At 33.3% G+C, this 17,670-nt stretch overlaps 1 protein-coding gene across 11 annotated transcripts in view; it reads left to right on the top strand.

Moving 5' to 3' along the window:
* The window catches only part of PDS5B (PDS5 cohesin associated factor B), a 201,093-nt gene that overhangs the window by 100,456 nt on the left and 82,967 nt on the right, over positions 1 to 17,670 (top strand). For all 11 annotated transcript variants that reach the window (XR_010410041.1, XM_064586217.1, XM_064586223.1 and 8 more), the window contains 5 exons: positions 4,021 to 4,166; positions 6,266 to 6,417; positions 7,584 to 7,697; positions 14,507 to 14,588; positions 17,507 to 17,555. Coding sequence is in view for 10 of the 11 variants with exons in the window: in XM_064586217.1 (XP_064442287.1) it covers positions 4,021 to 4,166; positions 6,266 to 6,417; positions 7,584 to 7,697; positions 14,507 to 14,588; positions 17,507 to 17,555 (543 nt within the window). In the remaining variant the exon portion in view is untranslated. The remainder of the gene's footprint in view (positions 1 to 4,020; positions 4,167 to 6,265; positions 6,418 to 7,583; positions 7,698 to 14,506; positions 14,589 to 17,506; positions 17,556 to 17,670) is intronic.

Raw genomic sequence — 17,670 nt, 5'->3', positions numbered from 1 at the left:
CCTGTGCTCTCTTCAAGGATTTTTATTGTTTCAGGTCTCACATTTAGGTCTTTAATCCATTTTGAGTTTATTTTTGTATATGGTGAAAGAAAGTGGTCTAGTTTCATTCTTTTGCAATGTAGCTGTCCAGTTTTCTCAACTCCATTTGTTGGAGAGACTGTCTTTTTTCCATTGGATATTCATTTCTCCTTTGTCGAAGATTAATTGATCATGTAAGTGTGGGTTTATTTCTGGGTTTTCTATTCTGTTCCATTGATCTTTGTGTTTATTTTTATGCCAGTACCATACTGTTTTAATTCTACCATTTTGTAATATAACTTGAAGTCTGGAATTGTGATACCTCCGGTTTTGTTTTTCTTTTTCAAGATTCCTTTGGCTGGTTGAGGTCTTTTGTAATTCCATGCAAATTTTAGGATTGTTTGTTAGAGTTTTGTGAAAAATGCTGGCATTTTGATAGGAATTGTACTAAATCTGTAGATGGCTTTAGATGGTATAGACATTTTAACAGTATTTGTTCTTCCAACCCATGAGCATGGAATATCTATTTCTTTGTGTCATCTTGAATTGATTTCATCAGTGTTTTTAAAGTTTCTAGAGTACAGGTTTTTACTTCTTTGGTTAAGCTTATTCCTAGATATTTTATTGTTTCTGGTGCAATTTTAAATGGGATTGTTTTCTTAATTTCACTTTCTGCTGCTTCATTATTAGCGTGTAAGAATGCAACAGATTTCTGTACAGTGATTTTGTATCCTGTGACTTTACTGAGTTCATTTATCAGTTCTGGTGGTTTTTTGGTGGAATCTTTAGGGTTTTCTATGTATAGTATGTCATCTGCAGATAGTGAAAGTTTTACTTCTTTATCCATTTGGATGCCTTTTATTTATGTTGTCTGATTGCTGTGGCTAGGACTTCTCAGTACTATTTTGAATAAAAGCGGTGGAAAAGGACATCCTTGTCTTGTTCCTGACCTTAGGGGAAAAGCACTGATTTTCACCACTGAGTATGATGTTGGCTGTGGGTTTTTCATATAAGGCCTTTATCATGTTGAGGTATGTTCCCTCTAGACCTACTTTGCAGAGGATTTTTATCATGAATGGATCTTGTACTTTGTCAGATGCTTTTCCTGCTTCTGTTGAAATGATCATATGATTTTTAAAAAAGATTTTATTTATTTGTGAGAGAGAGAGAGTATGAACAGGGGGGAGCATCAGAGGGAGAGGGAGAAGCAGACTCCCTGCTGAGCAGGGAGCCCAATGCAGGGTTGATCCCAGGACCCTGAGATTATGACCTGAGCTGAAGGCAGACGCTTAACTGACTGAGCCACTCACGCGCCCTTGATCATCTGATTTTTATCCTTTCTTTTATTGATGTGATGTATCATGTTAATTGTTTTGTGAATATTGAACTGCCCTTACATCCTCGCATCCCAGGAATAAATCCTACTTCATCATGATGTATGATTTTTAAATATATTGTTGGATTCGGTTTGCTAATATTTTGTTGAGGATTTTTGCATCTATGCTCTTGAGAGATACTGACCTGTAGTATTCTTTTTTTGTGTGGTGTCTTTATCTGGTTTTGGTATCAGGGTGATACTGGCCTCATAGAATGAATTTGGAAGTTTTCCTTCCTCTTCTATTTTTTTGGGATAGTTTGAGAAGAATAGGTATTAACTCTTCTTTAAATCTTTGGTAGAATTTGCCTATGAAGCTGTCTGGTCCTGGGCTTTTGTTTTTTTTGGGAGTTTTTTTTGATTACAGATTCAATTTCATTGCTGGTAATCGGTCTGTCCAAATTTTCTGTTTCTCCATGCTTCAGTTTTAGTAGGTTATATGTTTCCAGGAATTTATCCATTTCTTCTAAGTTGTCCAGTTTGTTGGCATATGGGTTTCCATAATATTCTGTTATAATTGTATTGCTGTGGTGTTGGTTGTTATTTCTCGTCTTTCATTAATGATTTTATTTATTTGGGTTCTCTCTCTTTTTTTTGGATGGCTAGAGATTTATCAATTTTGTCGATCATTTCAAAGTATCAACTCTTGGTTTCATTGTTCTGTTCTATTGTTTTTTAAGTTTCTATATCATTTATTTCTACTCTAATCTTTATTTTTCCTTCCTTTTCCTGGGTTTGGGCTTTGTTTGTTTTTCTTTTTCTAGCTCTTAGCTGTAAGGTTAAGTTGTTTATTTGAGTTTTTCCTTGCTTCTTGAGGTAAGCCTGTATTGCTATAAACTGCACATTTTTTGTAGTTGGCTAAAAGATAGCTCTGAAAAACCGAGGGGTCTAACTAGTTTATATGCATATTTTCAACCATTCCTCATATTTCCAGCTGCATTCTTCATCTCTGCCTCTCTCGTTGCTTGGTGCCTTGAATTTCTAAATGTTTTCATGGTTCTTCTACCCTGGAAGTGAACTTATTTATTATTTTCTTCCCTTTTTGAATTTCATCTTTTTCTTTTGTTTACAAGTCATATATCTGTCTCAGTTTTGTTGAAAAATCACTTTTGCTATGATCTTTTCTCTTGTACTTGTCCCTTTTAAAAGACATTCTCTTAGTGTTTCAGGAGTGAGCTGAGATTAATATATGTTAGACACACATGTTTGTCTTACCTTTCTTGACATTGTGTTTGTGAGATTCATCCTTGTGCCTTCAGCCACATTTTGAGGGACCTGGCCATATTGTGAAGAGTATTATTAGCTGCTTTGTCATTCTAACTATCAAGAATTTCTTCTTTCTCTTTTGTTTTCTCTTCCTCTGCACAGTTAGGATCTATAAGTTAATAGCTCTTATATATATCTGTTTAATATGAATGATTTGTTTTAGGGAAATTGGGATGCATCTTAAAATTGTGTTGTCATTGGTTTTGTCTTGGTGGCACCTAAGTATAATATCTATTGCACTAGAAACAAGTAAAGTGAAAGATAAAACTCCTGTCTTTATCTTGGTGGGGAAATGAACTTGAGATGTATTTAACAGGCTCCATTTGAAATCAGTACTTAAAGTAACTTTCTTTACTGAGTTAGGTAAAATAACATTTCAGAAGTTTTTTTTGGCAACATACAGTCTTTCTCATTTTTGGAAATAGTTCCTGTTACGGAATGCTCATGGTGAAAATGCTTAAGACCTGGGCAGTGGTTTTATGGGTGTTTGCATTGTAATTATTTGTTAAACTGTCAATTTATAGGGAAGTAAATCCATTTACAGTCATGAGCACTATTTGCTGTATATAGGCATGGCTAGACATATTGCTCCAAATCCAAACAATGAAATTTTAGCTTACTGGTAGTCTTAAAATAAAAAGCAGAATAATATTTTGTTATGTTCAGGTTCAGTTGTGGTATCTCTTCCTTAAGCCTCTAATATATTATTACTGAAGAGTGTTAATTTTTTCTTTCAGTTTTCTTAGTGTCAGGTCAGAACTGCCATGTTTTTGACTAAATGTAAGGTCTTCCTCCAGCCACTCCTAATTGTTAAATATTTAATTTCTTCTATGTTCCCTTTGCCTTTCTTAGTCCAGTTACATGGACTTTCCTTATGGTCTTTCCTGTAATCTTATTTCTTGGTGGCTGGTATTTTAATTTTATTCTTTCCTAAACCTTACTCAGGGTTTCCCTAGTTAAGGGATAGAAGCTTGAATATTCTAGGCTTTTCCCAGTAGAACCACTTGACTTGGATATTTTAACTATTTAAACAAAAAACAGAAATGAAATATTTAAAGTCATATACTTCTTAGTTCATTTGTATGGTTTAGTTAATGAGGTTCAGAACTCCTTAATACAACTACCCTGCCCCCCAAATGGGTAGGAGTTTTAGTACTCAGTTGCATGTAAGTAAACTACTGTATTTTAACTAATGGACTGACATTCATTTCTGCTCCCCTTCCTCCTCTGCTTTTAATTTTCTTGAAACATTGAACCTTCTACTTAGGTTTTGTTTTGTTGTGATTTACTTACAAAAAGGACTTATGCAATCTTTTAATTGTTAAAGTTCCATTTTAATCAAATAAAATTCTGTCTTTCAGAGTATCTTAAAGTGAGGTCACATGACCCTGAAGAAGCTATTAGACATGATGTTATTGTGTCTATAGTTACAGCTGCTAAAAAGGATATTCTTCTGGTCAACGATCACTTACTTAATTTTGTGAGAGAGAGAACTTTAGACAAACGGGTAAGTAGGAATAATAATTAGCAGTAGTAGGCTTTTACTTTGAATACTTTAAGTTTAATAGTATTTCACTTGAAAATATTGAGATTTAAGTGTAATTAGCCCTTTTTAGGGGGGCATTTTAATATTTATGAGGTTTTATTTTTTATATTTTGTTAGATTTTTAAATTCAGATCATTCTCATCTTAAAAATGAGTTGGCTCTAAATGGTAGTCAGATGTTTAGCCTGGACATTAGTTTTAATAAGTGACTTGTAACGGCCTCTGACACAGCTTCTTATGTTGTTGGCTCTCTTCTGTTTCTTTTCATATGGCTATCAGTTGATAGTCTTTTAGCTGGTTGTGTTATAATTTCTGTGGAGTAGAAAATAACATGTTTTCAACTTAGCACAGCTAAAACTAGCAGAACAGCATGCTTCCAGCCCTATCTTCTGTGACCCTAAACCTTTCCTCTTGAGTGAACACCCACTAGCTGCACTCAGTAATCATTGGCTTCTTAAGGAGGTGTACCGTGTCTTCTTATTGTATTCATATTGCCTGGAGTATATTAGAGACTCCGTAAAGTATGTGAGTGAATGTTCATTCCCTCCTCATCCCCAGTGCCTTTCCTTTCTGGTGTGGGTTTTACTGGATTTAGGCTTGAGTAATTTTGGTGAGGGATGAAAATTATTGATGTATTTGGGGATTAATTAGCAAAGAAAGTGGGAGGCCTGTTGGTAGTTGTGAATAGTTTTGACTATTAAATACTTTACGACATTTTAATAGTTGCTTATAAGGTTGATTGTGCTGTCTTCATCATTTAATGCTCTCTTTGGTAATGCTGGTTGTGGTTAGAGAATAGATGGGCAGGAATTGCATAGTTTTCCCTCCAAATGTATAGGTATTAACAATAACTTATTTTAACTAATAAATTTAGACTTGTCTTTATTGAATATTTCATAGGGTTTTAATGAAAGGTCCAAAAGGCATAAAGAAGGAAAAGGAGATTTGCTTCGTGGTAGGATAACAACCTTCTAAGTGTTCAAGTAGTCTTTTTCTTTGTTAGACTTGGAATTTGAGCTAAGTATCTGTGTATTGTTGGGGTCGCATAAATTCACATAATTTTTGATAATCATGTTGTATTCATCATAGGGCTGCTTGGTTCATTCATACAAATATTAATTGGGTACCAAAAAATAATGGCATATATTTATGTTCTTGGCAGTATTAGAATATGCTCTATCTTTAAATTCTCCTTAAAGCAGCAGTTTGGGGAATTAGAGATAAGATAGAGAATTAGAAAGTTCCTACAAACAAATTGAATTGTTATTTTATGAGTAAGGCTTTTTGAAGTCTTTTATTTCAATATGTATCAGTGGATGGATGAGATAAGGACTGTTCTTAATCTGCTGTAAGTAATTTAAAGAAAAACTAAGAAGAATATACAATCAAGACAGACTGCAAAGAAAAAAAAGAAACATCTGTGTAGCTTCATGAAGCTCTAAACATTACTAACATCTTACTGATTGTAGTGCTGTTTGTGTAAAATTAAAAAATAAACTCATCCCAAGTTAATGAAGCAGTATTAGATATATTATAGCAAATATGTATTTTAAAAAATAGTTGAATACATTCCTCTTACACTTGATTCTTAAATATACAAAATGAACTGAGTGTGTTTACTCAGCATTTGATGAAACCAGTGTCATGTACCTTTAATTGAAGTATATTTAATGTACGCCGTAAGTGGAAAAAATGTATAAGGGATAGGTCACAATTAGCTCATTCTTTGCCTTTTAAAATTTTGTAGCATACTTTCCCTTACCAATTCTAAGTGACTTTTTGTGATGGTGATTAACTTTTGTTTTTTAGAGGTAACGATGGGTTTAAGATATTAAAGCATTAGAATTCTTTATACATGTTGATATCTCTGTAACTTATATAGTAGATGTATTAAAATGATAGTTGTGTTTTTTTCATAGTCTTTATAAATTGATATCCAGTAACTGAGGATTGATGAAGATATATTGTGTAAAGCAACTTAAAAACAAGAAAACAGACTTTCCTGAAATATAATGTGAGCATTTTTAAATTTTAAGAAAGCGTTTTTGTTTTTACTTTAAGTGGAGAGTGCGCAAAGAAGCCATGATGGGACTTGCCCAAATTTATAAGAAGTATGCTTTACAATCAGCGGCTGGAAAAGATGCTGCAAAACAGATTTCATGGATCAAAGACAAATTGCTACACATATATTATCAAAATAGTATTGATGATCGGTAAGTTAAGGACACCATATCTAAAATATATAGTGCTTTTGGTGTATTAAGCTGTTTTGATCTGTTGTTTTAGGTAAGCTGCTTTCTTTATGACTTTAAAGTCTCTCAGTTTTTACTGCAAGTTAAAGGTAGTGAGTGACTAGTTTTCTTCCACCAAGCCATAAATGAAGCACTAATGACATAAAACTTTAGGGAGGGATACAGCTTTTATGTTCATTTTTGTATACTATTTTTAAACAGAGCTGTACTTAAGAGTAGAAATGTGTAATAATTTAAATTTTATTTCATAGGTTATTTTTCAAATAAAATGTTTTCAAATAAATGAAAATAAGCCTTTTGGATTATAGACATTTTAAATAAACAAGTTTCTACCGAAGGATAAAAAGACAGTTTATAATTTTATTTGAAACACATTATCTGAATATAATCTTTGTATTTTTCTATTGCAGTATAAGATTAGATCTTGTATGGATCCTAACCATTTAGTAGTAAATAGATCTGTGAATCCTGCTTGCAGGATTTCACTTGGATTTATTTTAAATTTTTAGATCCAAATGGTCTCACCCATAATAGATGAGAATGAGAAAATTAAGAACCAGTAGGCCACCTTACAGTTTTAAAAGTTATTAGGAACTAGGAACTAGGTATCTTACGTTAACATTGAGAAACTTCGTAGTTATTATTTTTATAAAATTGACATTTTTAGACTTTTTGAGTGTGCAGCATCATTGCATGGAGATTTGCATTATTATTTGCTAGTGCCTTTTTTTTAACTTTTAACCAGGTCTTTTCATGATGCTTACTCCAGAAACTTGGAAGAATCTTAAAAATGTCTTTATAATTTTAACTTAGAGATGCATAGAATTTGTCATTTGGAAGGACCTGGTTTTTTAACACTTATTATTCAGATAAGGAAATTGAATCCCTCATATACACTCAAGGTCACGCAGAGGTAGTTATCTTAGCTGGGTATAGGGCTCCTGCCAGTACATCCAGCTAAATCTTTTTTGAGCCCCTCTTCTTATAGAAGGAATCATTCAGTTGAAATCTCCTCTCCATTTAGAAAGCAGAAACTTTTTATATGTATTCTTTGTGTGTTTTGGAATTTTATATACAAATTAATACTTAAAAAAAATCATTACAGTACCTTCTCTGTGTTTTTGTAGATTGCTTGTTGAACGCATCTTTGCCCAATACATGGTTCCCCACAATTTGGAAACTACAGAACGGATGAAGTGCTTATATTACTTGTATGCCACACTGGATTTAAATGCTGTGAAGTATGTTTCAAATGTCAGATTTTGTTCTTTTCATCTTTTTCAGTGTATTGGATTTTATGGGGAAAAAAACCACAACTGTATTTTTAAATGTTAGCAATTTATGTAATACAAACATTGTTTAAATGGTCAGATACAATAAAATACTTGGCTGTTTTTTCAAAGGTACTGCTATCAACATGAGATTAACAAGGATTTTTGTAAGCAATTAAAAAATAGAGCTGATTGACATGGAATCTTTCAGGATTTGATTTTTTTCCCCAGACGTTCATATTGTTGTTTCAAGAAGTATTGATGTACCTTTTTGTTTGTTTTTTTTCCCTTAAGGCGTTAAGGTCCATACTGAGAAAATCCTACCACCTTATTTTGACCTCATGCTCATTTGAATTTTGCTGTAGGGCAGTAGGGTACATATTTTTGTGCTGCATAGCCTCAACATAGTGTTCTAGTTTGGCATACGGGTAAGCACAAATATATTTTAATGGCCATTTTTCATTCAGAAAATACTTTTGAGCGCCCTTATACAGAATTGGCATTTTGGACATGGAAGAGACATTACTAATTGAATCATACTGACGGTTAGGAAATTGAAACCTAAAGATTGATTTGCTCTAGGTTTTAGAAAATGTAGGTCCTTTGCATTCCAGCAAATGTAGTTCAAGTGGGGGATTAAGGGGCATCTGGGTGGCTTAGTCATTAAGTGTCTGCCTTTGGCTCAGGTCATGAGCCCAGGGTCCTGGAATCGAGCTCCGCATCGGGCTCCCTGCTCAGAGGGAAGCCTGCTTCTCCCTCTCCCATTCCCCCCTGCTTGTGTTCCCTCTCTCGCTGTGTCTGTCAAATGAATAAATAAAATCTTAAAAAAAAAAAAAGTGGGGGATTAAATGTTCAGAAATTGGAAGTCTAAGGAGCTGCATATAATTTTCATTCCTACCTCTGCTTAATGGGACTTTTGACTTCTTGCATGAAAATTATTATATGTGCCAATTATACCTTTCATAGAAACATTGGAGAAAAAGTTGTAGAGGGGAGAATGTAAATTTCTTATTATCTGCTGTATTTCAGGCAGAGGAGTATGTATTATCAGTGGCTGCTTTTGTGCTTTAACAGCAGAATTGAGTAGTTTCAACAGAGACTGTATGTCCATAAAGCTTAAAATATTTATTATCTGGCCTTTTATAGAAAAGGTTGCCAACCCCTCGTGTGATATTTTTTCCTGTTTTTCACATGAGGAACTGAATTCCAGAGGTCAGTTAACTTGCACAAAATCACACAAGTAGTAAGAGACAGAGTCAGGATTTGAACTCTACCTGGTTCCAAAGTTCATTCTTTTTATACGCATACAGTAAAATATGTTACTACCATATTTAATTGATTTTAAAGCATACAATTGTCATATGCTAACACCTCTAGAATTAGAGTGCATCCTTTTATTCATGGTGCAATTGATGGCTTCTTGGAATGAATGAGAGTAAGATATATAGCACACTCCCCACTCCATCCCTATTTGAGACAGTCTGTGTCAAATCATAGTCTAGGCTTCTGACTCAGCTCACCTGTCATTCATGAGTAAAAATGAAAGACACTCTTAAGCAAAAAATGAGAGTTCACCACTCATATATCCTACTTGAGAAAATTACTAAAGAATAATAATTTCTCTTCGTAAAAAAAATTCAGAAGGAAGGAATAGGATGTAAGAAGTGACAAAATTTTCAAACACTTTTGCAGGTCTAAATAATGCCTATAAAAACAACAATAATAACAACAACAAAGTTTTCTTTACAAGGGAAGGAGGTGAAGATTAAAAACTAGGTTAGCATCCTGGCTGATATTTAGCCAGCACACCCTTCCTGGAACAGTATGTAAGATCTCTTGAGAGTCCCTGGGATCATCTCCCCACCCCACTTTCGCCTGTGCCTGGGCACAGCAGAAGGACCTTCAGGCCCTTGTTCTACTGCCACCTGTTCTGATTGATTGGTGCTGTGCCTTTGTGAAGAGTTTTGAATACAAGGTGGATCCTATCAGATAACAGCATGTAAGATGTAGCTAAAATGTTCTGTGGTTCTTTTATCATAGAAGAGTGAGCCTAATTGTTAATTAGGTTGTAAATTAAGTGTATGAATTAAAAATTTGAGTTGCTCTGAAAGAACAGAATTAGAATGTTGGCTTCCAAAACCATAGGACCAAAAAAGAATTAATGAAAACTTTAATATGAGAAATGGAAATGAAACATAATTGTAAATCGAAAACACTAAATAGCAGTTATAAAACTATATATAGATAGATAGATAGATCAGGGGCGCCTGGGTGGCTCAGTCAGTTAAGCGTCCAACTGTTGATTGCGGCTCAGGTAGTGATCTCCGGGTCATGAGATCCAGCCCTGCAACTGCTCCCCCCACCCCCCACCTTGCACTCCTGCTTGCTTGTGCACTTTCTCTCTCTCAAATAAATAAATCTTTAAAAAAAACTACATATGGGGTGCCTAGGTGGCTCAGATGGTTAAGCGTCTGCCTTCGGCTCAGGTCATGATCCCAGGGTCCTGGGATCGAGTCCTGCGTCGGGCTCTCTGCTCCTTGGGAGCCTGCTTCTCCCTCTGCCTCTCTCTCTCTCTGTCTCTCATGAATAAATAAATAAAATCTTAAAAAAAAAAACAAAAAAAACTACATATATCAGATATCATTTATCATTTAAATAACAAGTATGTTTGATTGAATTAAAAAGTAAAAATGCTAATCACAAGAGATACACTGAAAAATAATGCCTTGGAAAAGTTGAAAGTAAATTCCAGTCTATAGATCCAATAGTTTCTACAAAAATGGTTGGTAAGTGAATAGATTTTTATCTGTTTTAAGTTAAAACACTTAAGGTATTTATAATATTTTTTAAATGATTTTTTAATTCTAACCAACATTTTAGAATTAACTAACCAACTGTAAATCTAATACTTAACATTTTATTACTTTAATACTTTTAACTTTACATTTGTGATTTATTTTTCCAAAAGTCTTTACATTTATTATTCTGAAATATTTAATGCATACAAAGAAATCACATATGAGTTTCGAAGCATAGTAATAAAGTAAATATATCTGTGAATCTACAGCCAACTTGTGAACTCTTCTCCCTTTCATCCTCCTGTCTTCCACCTAGAGGAAACCACTAACCTTAATTATGTATTTTTCATTTCCTTTTTAAAAAATAATTTTATCATGGGGCGCCTGGGTGGCTCAGTCAGATAAGCTACCGACTCTTGATTTCAGCTCAGGTCATGATCTCAGGGTCCTGGGATCAAGCCCCATGTTGGGCTCCATGCTCATGTGGAGGCTGCTTCTTTACCTCTCCCTCTGCCCCTCCCCTCTGCTTTCTGTTTCTCTCTCTAAAATAAATAAATAAATCTTTGAACAATAGTTTTATCAAAAAAATAAAATAAATAAAACAGTTTCATCATATATATGTATATGTATCCCTCATAATATTTATTTTTGCTTATTTTTGAACATTATGAAAGTGAATTGTGGATATAGTCTTCTGTGAACTTTTCCCCCCATTTTCTTACATTCCTAAGATTCATCCATAATATATATAGCTTGTTGGTCATTCATTTTCTTTACATCTTATTTTTTGTAAATCTTTTGGGTCTTAAATTTTGTCTCATCTTTTTTTTCATTTTCCTGAATAGTAATAATCTTGATGTTTTCAATAATGTTTCTAATCTTATCACAGTCCTCACCACTCTGTATTATAACATCTGTCCTACTTTATTCATTACATTACTATTCTAGCCCAGAATTCATTTGAATTTATAATCTCTAATTAGTTTGAAAGGCACTTAAAAATAGCTGCTTGGCAGGCAGGTTCATGGTAAGAACTTGTTTGATAAGATCTTTCTTATGAAAGAACCATATATTTTATTCTGTGACCATATTCTTTTGGGGAAGACAGAATACTTCCTATATTTAAAATTTGTGATGTGTATCAATTTTGGGTAAACCCCTAAGTTAACCATCTTTTTTTTTTTTTTTTTTTAAGATTCATTTATTTGAGAGAAAGTGTGCACATGCACACGTGTCTGCACAAGGGGGAGGGGCAGGGGGAGAGAATCTTCAAGCACACTCCCCACGGAGTGGGGAGCCTCACTCATGGGGCTTGATCCCGCAACCCTGAGATCATGACCCAAGCCCAAACCAAGAGTTGGACACTTAGCCGACTGAGCCACCCAGGTGTCCCACTAAATATCTTGATTAGTGAAAAAGAGAGCAGAGGCAGGCTTGAGTACTCTCCGATCATGATGTGTGTTGCCACCTCCCCCAGGCTTCCTAGAACAACTGTTAATGACAAGAGTTAGTGGTAGTTTCAGGTGTCATGGATATGATGTCTTTCATTAGGCAGGCTCTCATCTAGACTGTTTTTGTACTGCTGTGTCTGGTGGGCAGTTTTGCCAACTGGGAGCAGAATGTTGGAGGAGAGGTTCTCTTCAACATTTGTACAGGTTTCTGACAGCCACCTGATGGTAGCTGCCTTTTTCTTTGAGTTAGTGCAAAGCCCTAGTAAGAAGACTAGACAGGTAATAACTGTAAGAATATCCATTCTCTAATCAAATTTTTCATGTTTATTTAGTGACAGAGCTGGAATTCAGGCTCATATTAAATTATATTTGTCTTCCTGTTGTAGTAATATTATTTCTACTTTTTTTTTCTTTTTAAAGGATTATTTAGGAAGGCAAGCACAAGGATAAATTGTCTTTGCTGCTTAAGATAATTTTACTAAAGTACTTGAGAGGATGGTTTCCCTAAAAATATATTACAGTACAAAATCTTAGTTAGTGATGGTCGCTTTTTGATTTACACTATAGCCATCATAGTTTATAATGGAGCTTTGGAATTGCTTGAGATTTCATCTTTAAATCAACAAATTGCTATTAGAGGTGTAATAATTCCTGCTTTATTTTAAGTATTTTAAGTGAAGGCTAGTTTCAAAATCCAGGCCTGTCAGAAGTTGTAAGTAATGATGAAGTGTTAAGAAGCAAGAGACAATTCATTGACTTTGGAGTTCAGAAGTAATTTCACAGATGACTACTCTGTTTCTTTGAAAATTATTTTAATTACATAACTCTTAGTTACTAGATTTTTATAGTCCTCTGTATACTGGTCATTTTTCTTTTAATGTGTACATTCTTAAAGTGTTTCAATTAAACTTTTATGGAAATTTAATAACTTGAGAACAGTATAGTTATTTTAAATTTAACTTCTAAGATAAAATGCTGTTGCTTTGCCAGTACCATTTTGAGATGACTACTGTAAAGGAATTTAAGTGTCCAAATTTAAACTATTTCCATAAGAGTATCCAAAGGTATTCTTAAAACAGAGTGTTGAGGAAAATGAAAATTTTTAACAATTAATTGTCTTGTCGAAAAAAAAGGTGGTTTTATATGCTTTTGTACTATATTACTGTTTTATGGCAGTGCTTAATATGTGTGATAGTGGAGGTTAATGAAGTGTAGGTAACTGAAAACAAAATAATGAAAAGTATTTGGTTTTGGAAAATTTCCTCTTCGAATATTAAAATATGTGTGGTTCTGAATTCTGTAAATTAATATTTCAGTAACATTAACTTCTCATGATTTCTGCATATTTTCTTGAGTATGTGTATAATTTTAGATTTCAATTTCTGTCTGAAAACAAAAATATTAAGAGGACATCAAAAATTTTGCCATATAAAAATAATATTCACTTACATATAGTAATATGTAAATACACATATTTATATAACCTAGTAAATATAGATAGGATATAAATACATGTCAAATTTATGTAGTATAAATATATTTATATATTTTATATGGAGTATATAGAATATATGTTATATATTATAGGTAATAATAAATGTTTTATTTAGTTAACTGTAACAGCTATACTTCAGACTGTAGGCCTCAGTGAGTACTTAAAAATCTAAACACATAGGGGTGCCTAGGTGACTCAGTTGGTTGGGATTCTGACTCTTGGTTTTGGCTCAGGTCATGATCTTAGGGTTGTGAGATCAAGCCCCCTCTTGGGCTCTGCACTGGGTGGGGAGTCTCCTTGAGCTTCTCTCTCCTTCCCCCACTCACATGTGTGCTCTCTTTTTCTCTCTCTCTCTCAAATAAATAAATAAATTAATAGTTCTTTAAAAAAATCTAAACACATAGATTCTAACTCTAAACAGAATTTGAGGATTAAATAAAACAAGTGAGAGCTTTTTTTTTTTTTTTACATCAGTTTGGTTTATACATTTTAATCTTATTATAATGACTAACTTTGTATACTTACCTATAAGTACATAGTCTACATTTTTATAATAATATACATAAACATGTAATATATAAAGTTACAATATAAATATTTCTGTTTTAGGAAAAAGTATACCCCATTCTCTCAGCACTAGAACTCTTCTGTTTGTGGCTTTGATTCCTTTTCATCCTGCCCACTGCAGGACCTTACTCCATCAAATATTCCTTTGTTTCTCAAGTTTATTATCTCTGTAGGTAATTCCTATATCCTAGTTTACACACATATTGCAGGTAATGATAGCTCTTCCCTATTTTTATATAAAACAAAACACAACCACTTACTTTCTTTTGATACAGATATCCCTTCACATGTTCATACCTCTTCCCTTTTGCTCCATACATCATCAGTTGCTTAGTTCTGTGAATTTTACCTCATCTCTGTCATCTCTTTTTTTAATTTGACCTTAAAAAAAAAACCCAATATATTTGGAATATTCTGGAAGGATTTTTATTGTTTTGTTATTTAAATTTATGTGTTTGTGTTTTGCAGAGCACTGAATGAAATGTGGAAATGTCAAAATCTGCTCCGGCATCAAGTGAAGGATTTGCTTGACTTAATTAAGCAACCCAAAGTAAGTTAAATTTAATGAAAAATTTTCCTTTGATGATAAGTTTTGTAAAACGCATGTATTTTAGTTACTCCTTACCACTGCTACAGTGGTGTTGAACAACTGTTTCTGTGTGGAACTGTTCTACTCCAGAAATTATGATCTCTAATTTAGAACAATGAAATCTTTAAGAAACTTATTGCATAGAAAAATTTAAAGTTTACATTTACTATATAAAAAGTGATACCCAACAGGAAAGAGAATGTATTTCTTTGCATTCAGAATTAAAGTTTTTTTGTGGCTTTAAAAAAACCAGGAAATGACTCCATATCTTTGAAAGCACAGAAAATAGAGTAAAATTGCACTTTATCTTGCCACACTAAAATGCTCCCATTGTATAGTCTTTTGGTTTTAGAAAATTTTAATGTCATGTAATTTTAATTACATATCTTTATATTTTTACTTACAATTAATATTACAGTAATTTTAATGTACTACTTGGTTTTCATAATTATAAGTTAATGGTGGTATTCATCCAGTTGATGAATCATATTTTATTTTTTAGACTTTTAGAATGATTCTGGCTGTTCTTTTCCCCTAGAATGTTGTTTGAGAATGTTGTATATAGGCCTATAAAAGTTATAATTCATCAAAAAAGCAGTATGTGTGGCCATTTTAAATTGCATCCAAGGAAATATATAACACACAAAAATAACAATATACTGTTATTTTTAATTTCTTTTCAGTCCTTAGTGGAACCCCCCCCAGTCCCCTAAACCCCCCCTCCAAAAAACAAAACAAAACAAAACATACATACACTGCATGCTCATAGAACAGAGGTCAGTAGAGAGGAGTTGTTTCATGTAAGGGGAGGCGAATAGTAACCTCTTTGTTTATGGTTTATTGAAACCTGTAATTATTGAACCTGCTAGAATAAGTTTTTTCTTATAATAGATGACTTAAAACTAATTGTAGTGATTCTGCTGTTTCAGTACTTTGTCTGCCAAGGAACAAAATTGGAAAACTCCCAATTAAGTTAGTGTGCTTCAGCCAATAAACATGTATTTTCAGTCAGTGTTGGAATGCAGTAAGTTAGTGTATTTCAGTTAAGCTCTGGAGAAAGTGCTCCTGTTTGCTACCTAGAGCTGTATTAATTTACTTCCTTTTAGTCAGAGTTGCAAAGGTGTTAATTAAAAATACCAGATGTTTTTATATGCATGTATATAAAATTATTCCTGATTTTAGGCATTATTGAAGTCATATAATAGCAGTAGAGTAGTATGTTAAGTGTGCAGATCATATGTTGAACAGCATGATGTGTGAGACTAATAAAAAATAACTTTGTTTTTGACTCTCACTGTCCCTTTAAAATTTATTTAGTGGGAACTTCTTCCCCTTGCCTGTTGATAGCAACTTGGGAGGGTCTCATGACTTCATTCTCATGTGAAATAACAAAATACAGTCATAATTCAATTAAAATGTTTTAATGTCTTCTACTTTGTGGAATTTTCCTTTAAATTGTCTTAAAATAATTACTGAGTTGTCCAAGCTAAAGAGGAAATTCAAAATAATTACTGAGTTGTCCAGGTTAAAGAGGGAATTCTCATTAATGTGATGGGAGGTTGATGCAGAAATCAAATGGAAGAAGATGGTAGCCCAAAGTGGAATTCTAGTGAAAGGAGAAGTAATAGTCTCTTATTACTTAGTATTCATTTTATACCAAGAAATATAGTAGACATTATAGAGTTAAAGGTAGAAAAAATGCAAAGCTGTGTTTATCCTTTGGGTGTTTATATTTCTTCCTATTTTACTAGGAAGACTCTTACATACTTATTAATCAGTGAATGTTTCTTTGCCTTCTTCATTATTCAGTCTGATAAATATTCTTATTTAGTTCAGCACTGTAGCCCTTCTACTTTATTTAACTAAATTCGTTTACTCAGTGTCACTCAAAGTGACATTATTTCCAGTATTGTACTCTTGTTGCTGCTGTTTCTTTTTCATGTGGATCAACTTCTTCACAGCCCAGCAATACCTGTTTCTCCCCAAATTAAACAACAGATATCTTACATGATTCTAGACAGATACATTCAAATACTTTAAATTCCAAATATTTGGGAATTAACTCTTGTATTTTATGTTTTGTCTCTTGCTTCCTCTTAGGAAGCTCCTTGTGAATAGGGATGGTTTATTTGTGTATTTATTTGATTTGTTGCCTTCACGCCAATGTTTTTCTAGTTCAGTGTATTATACAGAGTTGCTCAAAGACATCTTTTTTTAAAGAAATAACACTAACTTGGTGCAGTGAATAACTAGCACTCTTAGAAACATCTTTTGTACATGTGACTTTACATGGGGTACAATGTGGTGAACACATTCATTCACTGAAATAATACTATGTTGATACAGCAAGTAAGTAGCACTCCTGTAAAAATCTTTTGTACATGTCAGTGGCATCTTCTTAAAATTGTCTTTATCCAGTGTCTTCCCCGTAAGCTCCATGACTATGCCTTATAATCCTCAGGCTTAAAAATTTTAGGAACACCTCAGGTCATTCAGAATTATATACTTGTGAACTTTTTGTTTGAGATAAGCTTCAAACTTGAAAACCAGGTTATTTTGTTCCTTTTTTACACTTAGTTGCCCTGTTTCATTGCTAGAGAAAACAAAATATCTCCCTGTTTCAAAAGGTTGGTGTAGTAGTCTCCTTTTGTTTAGAGGATGACAAAACAGGGTGAGGGGGGAGAGATGACAACAGTAGAACATTCACCTTTCATTCACTTCATGGAGTTTAAACGTAACTGAAGAGGGAGCTCACAGTTGTGGTGGTCAGGGCGTGGGCCTGAAGCATTAGTAGGTTTTGCTTATCTAATTTTCTGAAGGGTATAACGAAGATTATTGTTAGGAAATGTTAATTTTGCTTTTTTGTGTGTGATTTACAGACAGACGCCAGTGTCAAGGCCATATTTTCAAAAGTGATGGTTATTACAAGTAAGTTATTTCAAATATTACATGTAGAGTTTAAGGTTTAATTGAAATATTTCTTTTTGATAATTTAAAGTGTTTCATGGAGTTTCATTTTAGGCTATGATAATATAGGAAAAGA

Source organism: Mirounga angustirostris, unplaced genomic scaffold (assembly GCF_029215605.1).
Source record: "Mirounga angustirostris isolate CCGP_5_RB_7025 unplaced genomic scaffold, mMirAng1.0.hap1 SCAF_3, whole genome shotgun sequence".
In the NCBI taxonomy this organism is placed as follows: Eukaryota; Metazoa; Chordata; class Mammalia; order Carnivora; family Phocidae; genus Mirounga; species Mirounga angustirostris.
Note: the sequence above shows the minus strand (reverse complement) of the source record. Positions and strands in the feature narration are given on the sequence as shown.